General features: G+C 31.8%; 1 protein-coding gene across 1 annotated transcript; it reads right to left on the bottom strand.

The window, feature by feature from the left end:
- Positions 1-3,192: 3,192 nt before the first annotated feature.
- On the bottom strand, positions 3,193-6,005 carry LOC131856284 (acyltransferase GLAUCE-like). The gene is made up of 3 exons (XM_059207850.1): positions 5,519-6,005; positions 4,256-4,755; positions 3,193-3,932 (listed from the first exon to the last, which is right to left on the bottom strand). Exons 1-3 carry the CDS (start codon positions 5,969-5,971, stop codon positions 3,509-3,511), a joined length of 1,377 nt encoding a protein of 458 aa, XP_059063833.1. The 5' UTR covers positions 5,972-6,005; the 3' UTR covers positions 3,193-3,508.
- Positions 6,006-7,289: the final 1,284 nt, after the last annotated feature.

The raw sequence follows: 7,289 nt of genomic DNA, 5'->3' as shown, positions 1-7,289 counted from the left end.
TAGGTAATGATCTCTTCTTCTCTCCTCGTTGATGACAATAGATTATATAGGGTTTCTGCCACTTCTACATCTTCATCTCACTCTTTTTTGTGGGATGAGTCCCTTGACAATTTGTTTTCCCTTTTCAAAAACGTAATCTTATTCTTGAAATTGTTGGTGGCAAGGGGGAGTCATCTCTTTCATTTACTTCACCTCCACTATTACCCGCCTCTCCCCTCTGTTGGCAATATAGCATGATAACAGACATTGAGAAGATTGTTGAAGATTATGGATATAACTGATTAAGGATATTTACTGTCTTGATATTATTATTTTGTCATTGATGTCAAGAAATTGATTTTCTAATTCAGTATGATGTTGCCATATCTTGAGAAGTATGATTTGAAGAATATAAAGATGTCGGTAAAAGGCACAGGAAAGATTATGATGAATAAGGTATTAAATGGGCAACTATTACCGAGTCAAACAATGATGAGATCATGATGTTTAGATTATTTTGACATCATACATATGTTGTAAATTGTAAAGGTTAATACTATACTATGTTATCAAGCAAAGAACCTAGTCAGTAAACCCTAAGGTTATCGCTATCAGTTAATGAAGGCGGAATGTCTACCAAGTGAAGTTTAGTATTTACCGAGTTGTTACCGAGTTGTAACCGAGCTATAATAGAATGCATTAAAAGTTTACATGTGTTATTTAATGAAGGAAGCTGATGAGCTGGAACTGATTGAATGATTGGTATGCCGTAAATATAGTTTGTTAATGAATCTATGGCAAAGGAAAGTTGACATGAAGATCTACAGTGCAAATTGAACCGCAATACCCCGGCACAAGTTCCAAGAAATATATGCAAGTTCCTAGGCGAGGTAAAACGTTTTCAGATCAAAAGATGCATTGAACCTGGACAAGATCGAAGATCTGATGGCTATGATTGATCATGGGAAATGTGATCAAGGAGATTAAGCGGTTAGCTAATTGTTTATAAATAGGAAACTGTTGATAAACAATGCATGCAGGCAAGTGTATGCACAAGGATGCTACATAGTGATTACCGAGCACGAAAGCTTGAAGATCTGTTTGAATAACAGAGTATAGAAGCCCAGTAGATGGACAAGATTAGTTCTATGTCTAGATTGTATTGAACAAATAAGAATTTTCTTTAACATTTTAGATGTGAAGTTGCAGATAGATTTTTATTACTGTTATTTTGTGAAAGTGACAAAAAATCTCTTAACCGAGTGGACTTAACAGTCTTATTTGTAAAACCCTCTAGCAAGGTGACATTCTAATTGAGTGTTTGAAATCCTTTAACAAGGTCACTTCTAACAAGGTGAAGATCCTAACAGATCTGAGGGAAATCCCTTAACCGGGTCACATCTAGCAATGTGTTTGTAATCTTTAACAAGATTTGCTTTTAACCGAGCATACTCTAGAAGAGTATATTTCTTAGTGGGTCCGAAATCCCACAGTGGTTTTTCCGTATTTGGGTTTCCACGTTAAATCTGGTGTTATGAGGTTTATGATGTTTCTATGCTTTTGAGTTTGCATGTTTAACAGTTTTGGTTATATTACTGAAGTATGTGTTACTGAGGTTGAATCTGATGTTTTTATGGAAGATTAAGTTTGTATGATTCACCCCCCCCCTTCTCATCTTGTTGGCTATTGGATCTATACTTACATTAAGTATCAGAACTATCACCCTCATCTACCATCAACTCTCTTATAATTTATAGAATGAACTAGAGGATACAAATGCTACTATCTTCTTCTATTGCACAAACATCTTAGTATCAACTATTGAGCCTATAAAAAATATATTGGTAGGGAATGACAATATTAGGATGTAATTTGGACTAATTACTATGGACACCTATTCATTGCATTTTGTGAATCAACATCTCTCCACGCTCCTATATATTTTGAAATCCTACCCATACAAAAACAAAATAGGTATCTGTAACTAAACATCCAACAAAAGAAATGTAAATAATTAATTTCATTCAAAACAAAATCTTTATTCAATCCCTTTGCAACATTGATTAAATCCCAATGATCTAGAGAATAAGTAGAGCATTTAATTCTTCTTGCTAACTCAATGGTAATCATGGAAATGATTTATTACCCATTTTTACTAAAAAATATTTAGTTACAATTAATTAAAAATTATTAAAATTGGAATTTATATTTTATGACTAGGGTTGGAAGAATTAATCAAAATTTATGATTTAGGTAGATTCTAATAATAAAAGTTTGAATGAATATGCTTGATTATTTTTGTGCATCTACATTTGAAATTTACTATTCTTTTCATTTTTTGAGTAGATAAATATTAAAATAGTGTAAAATTTGTCATAAAAATTAGTATAAAATTGGTCAAATGCAAAAAGATCATATAATATATTCAAATGTGTATGCATAAGAGTTAAGGAGGCAAACTCCTCCCATAAATTTAGAGGATACTCTATATCACTCGGACACCAAATTAATTTTTTATTTTTATTTTTTTCCATATTTTAAGAAATAATGTCAAATGACCACAATTAACATTAATAATCTTATTATTGGTGTTCTCAAATATGTGTGGCTATGTGAATTTTACTAAAATTTGGAAAAAGAAAAATTGACATAGGATTCGAGCCATGGTCAAAAGAGATGGATTGACAAATAGACATTTGGTCTACTTGTAACTCTAGCTCTTTAATATACAACAAGGAAGTACAACTCACACATGCACTTGATAAAATTAAGTGCTTTGAATAAAGTTGGCACGAGATATTAGCTTGATTACGAGGAGTATATTGAGTATTCACTTTAATTGTTTGACAATGATATAAAAAAAATCACTTCACAAAAATTGAGATTCTTTGTACATCTTCTTAGATATAGGTTAAAGATATAGTAAAATATATATATATATATATATATATATATATATGAAATCAAAAAATATTTTTTCATTTTTAAAAATTTGTTAATAACCTATTTTTGTATTTTTTTATTAATGATATCATATTAGTAGAAATTAAAAAATAAATATAATATAGTTAAACAAGATCTGTTAAAAAACTTATTGTAAGAACTATGAACATGCAAAATCTTATATCCAAACTATATTCTAAAACAACACTTTTTGTTGAAAGTAAATGAACACAAATAAAAGATTTACCCAAAGAAATTCATACAAATAAATTCCATATAAAGAACTGTCCTTCTTATTAATATTACAGACATAGATCACATTTTAAAAATAGAGAAATAACCTTCATTCAATCCCTATTTACATATGACATTATACCGATGAGAGAGTTTACATATTATATAAATATAATTATAAAACAAGTCAATATTAACTTATAAATATTTATCAAATTTTACTTCCAAAGACATAAATTGTTTATTTATGTCTTTGTAAATATAAATATTTATTAAATTCTACTTCCAAAGACATAAATTGTTTACTTATGTCTTTGTAAATATTATAGTGCTAGGCTTAGGATTGATGGGATCAAATAGTTTCAATGAGTTTCTCAAATTTGTTCATGTGAGAGGCCTCCAGACCAATATACAGCTGCATCCCTTGGTTATCCTCAGGGTGTCCTAGGAATCGTACAACCTTGGCCCCTCCTGAGAGCACAGGCCCAGAATGCAAAGACTTAATACCTCCTCTCAATTCCATGTCTGCAAATCCCAAATTCTTCCAATTTGTTACATGAAACCCATTTTCCAGAACTGGCACTCCGTCATATAATTCCAGCCAATCTATTGACGACCTCAAGTACTCATCTATCAATCTATCAACACCTTCTTGCAACTTCTTCACAGTCTCCCCAAATGGCTCTTCTTCTAATTGTCTAAAAGTGGCCTTAGCATAGGCTGGAGCCATTGCATTCCCCACATATTCTCTTGGGAGAGGGGGAACGAGCCTTGACCTGACAATACACAAAGATTGATTACATCTATTATCGGTAAAAAGTTTATCATTTTATCAGATTTTTACAATTCATAACTGTATTATTTAGTTGCTTTTGGATTTGACTGTGTATATCTTTTTGCATCCACGTTTCAGATCTATAATCTATTGTCAGAATGTATCATATATCTCCTAACATACTTTAATTATGAATCAAAGAATGTGATCCAAAACAATCGTGATAGATCATTGAATGTGATCCAAAACGATGATAAAAAAATATATACAATCAAATTCAAAAAACAGCTAAATAAGATAACTTATCAATGAAGATAATTATACCTTATATCTGCGACATAGTGAACGGTGGAAACATCATCTGGTTTCAAGTTTCCCATTGCAGCAGCCCTTGCCCTCCACACGTGTGCCAGTGCTGCAACAAAACTTGTGCAGTGCTTCACCATGCCATCTGCCGCTTTCATTTTCAAGGCATTTATCATTTTCCCTGATAATGAGAACAGCTTATAGATATGCTTTTCCGAGGCTTTGTTGGCTGCCACTTTAGTGTACCACAGCTCCTTGTTTCTTCGCATCAGTAATGAAGAAATAATCTTATCTGGGGTAGTTTCAGAAGGCCTTACGTACTCTTCATGCTCGTACTTTATTTGGAGAGGAGTTCGAGCCTTCAAACAAGTTCGATCAGTGATTGGGATAAATGCTGGTTCTCCTTTTATAGCCATATGTGTGAAATTTCTTGCAAACCCTTGTATGGAAAACCCATCCATGAGACAATGATTTACAGAGCTTCCAAGAGCAAAGGCGCCACATTTGAATCGAGTGACCTGCATTCCAATACATATTTTTATTATCATAATCTTTTACAAATATTTTGTTCATTGATTAATACAATTTTTTGTCGAGAAGTAACTCACAAAAAGAGTTATGATGAATACAGGTTCAATCTATTAATTTCTAAGCAAATACATCATGAATTCTCTGATTGCAGCAGGATAAGGTTAGCTGTGAAAGTTATGTTGAGAAAATAAGATAAGATGAATACAATAATGAGACTAATATTAGTCCATTTGGAACAGTCACACTAGAAATCATTTATGGTAGATCAACAATAGAAATCATTTATGGTAAGATCAAATGTCACACTAGAAATCCAATTTTTCTAAAAACGCTATGGAAGACCAAGAGTCACAACTTAGAAATTCACTTATTTTAGAAACACTTCAGAAGACCAAAAGTCACAATTTAAATTTTCATGTCCTTTTGGAATTTAAATTCCAACCTCCACTCCGAAAACTCAATACTTCAATTAATTAAGCTCAACCACTTGAACTTGTAATACATATTATGTACGTTAGTACATATATTATTAATTATAATAGACCACTAAATGAAAAGAACAATTATACATTAAAAAAAAAAGTGGGTCATGTGTTCTTTAGATTTACTATCCAATTACTAATCTTATCAAAATTAATTTTCAATCAAACTCATAAACTCTTCTCAAGAATAATTTCACTTTTACTAATATAATTTATTACAAATATGTCATTAACCAAACATGCAATATAAGTTATGACACCATTTTACCTGAAATGATACGAGAGGCCCATCTCCTAGTGTTGGGTTTGAAGAATCTGAGGGTAGGCAAAGTTGTGAGAAGGCAGGATTTGGTATGGCGAGATTCCCCAACTCTTGTAAACTGAGCTCACTTACACAGATGGCAAGAGGAACTCCTGCAGCATTACAGTCGATCTCAAACCTCCCTTGCTCTGAATTAAACATGAGTCTCCCACACATGAAATCATAAGCAACCATAGTTTTACTGAGAGCTTCTTCGTGTACACCAAATATTATGTCAAATGGAATTAGTGATGGAGCAGAGAAAAAGTGCACATATTTCTGAACATAATGCACAACTTGTTGATCCATGTTACTCAAAAACAATGCCCTTCTCTCTTTGATCTTCTCTGGATATACAACTTTACAACTCTTCCTTTCAACTCGAAGATCAGATACTGAAGAGACAGTAGATGGTGCCATCTTGTAAGAGATGATGTGATAATTATCTCCACTCACAACATTCATCTGTATATATCTGCATTTCAGTGAGCACAATAATTAAATTGAGTTGATGAATTAGGTCAGATACAGGACAAATGCATTATGTTTTGCATTAAATTGACACTTATGCTTTTCCGACAATGGTGTCAGCAACAATGATGTCTACCTGATTTCGGATGATGAATTGGACAACTTTAATAACCTCTAGCGGCACAAACGGTGGAAATCTTTAAAAAAATTAAAAATAGAAGCTTTTAAGTTCTACTTTTAAGGAAGAGGTGGTCTCATGAAAAAAAAAAAAAAGGTGTTGCTGGATTATTTGAAACATTTTCCTAAAAAATAGAAGCTTCTAGTTTTTAGGCTCGCAAATATGAGGGGGTGAAAAAGGGGTGGGGCTATCCAATTATTTGAAATCTTAAAAAAATAAAAAATAGAAGCTTTAAGTTCTACTTTTAAAGAAGAGGTGGTCTCATGAAAAAAAAAAAAAGGTGTTGCTGGATTATTTGAAACATTTTCCTAAAAAATAGAAGCTTCTAGTTTTTAGGCTCGCAAATATGAGGGGGTGAAAAAGGGGTGGGGCTATCCAATTATTTGAAATCTTAAAAAAATAAAAAATAGAAGCTTTAAGTTCTACTTTTAAGGAAGAGGTGGTCTCATGAAAAAAAAATGGTGTTGCCGGATTATTTGAAACATTTTCCGAAAAAATAGAAGCTTCTAGTTTTTAGGCCACCAAATATGAGGGGTGAAAAAGGGGTGGGGCTAAATGTTATCTCTCACTTGTCAAACCAACTTGGAATGTTATTTGTCACTTGTCAAAAATCTAAATTTAATTTCTATCAAAAAATAGTTTTGGAAGGAAATGAATTATTTTTACTTGTTTTTATTATGCACATACAAAGATATTATATTCATGAGACCACCAACTTCATTAAATTTTAGGAAATGAATTATTTTTACATGTTTTTATTATGCACATACAAAGATAGATATTATATTCATGAGACCACCAACTTCTTTAAATTTTGGAGCTTAAATTTTTACGCTGAACTACTTTGCAAAATTCATGGGACCAACAACTTTAAAATTCATTAAGAAGCATTCAATTTCACTAGCAAACCAAGGGCCCATTAACATATTATTTATATTCGACATTTATAAAAGCATTTAAAAAGAAATAAAAGATGATGCCAACTAGTGATTTTAAAATTTTTGTGTAAATTATATGTATGTATGTATGTGTGTGTGTATAGATACACACAACACACACACACATGCATATATACATATATATACACAC

The sequence above is a fragment of the Cryptomeria japonica genome, chromosome 7 (genome assembly GCF_030272615.1).
Source record: "Cryptomeria japonica chromosome 7, Sugi_1.0, whole genome shotgun sequence".
NCBI lineage: Eukaryota > Viridiplantae > Streptophyta > Pinopsida > Cupressales > Cupressaceae > Cryptomeria > Cryptomeria japonica.
This window is presented reverse-complemented; position numbering and strand designations above follow the sequence as displayed.

Excerpts from the sequence above, each read along its gene's own strand:
- LOC131856284 (XM_059207850.1), bottom strand. The coding sequence starts at position 5,971 with ATGGCACCATCTACTGTCTCTTCAGTATCTGATCTTCGAGTTGAAAGG. Across the intron at positions 4,756-5,518 it reads GGCCTCTCGTATCATTTCAG|GTCACTCGATTCAAATGTGG; the intron begins GTAAAATGGTGT and ends ATTGGAATGCAG. Across the intron at positions 3,933-4,255 it reads CACTATGTCGCAGATATAAG|GTCAAGGCTCGTTCCCCCTC; the intron begins GTATAATTATCT and ends GTGTATTGTCAG.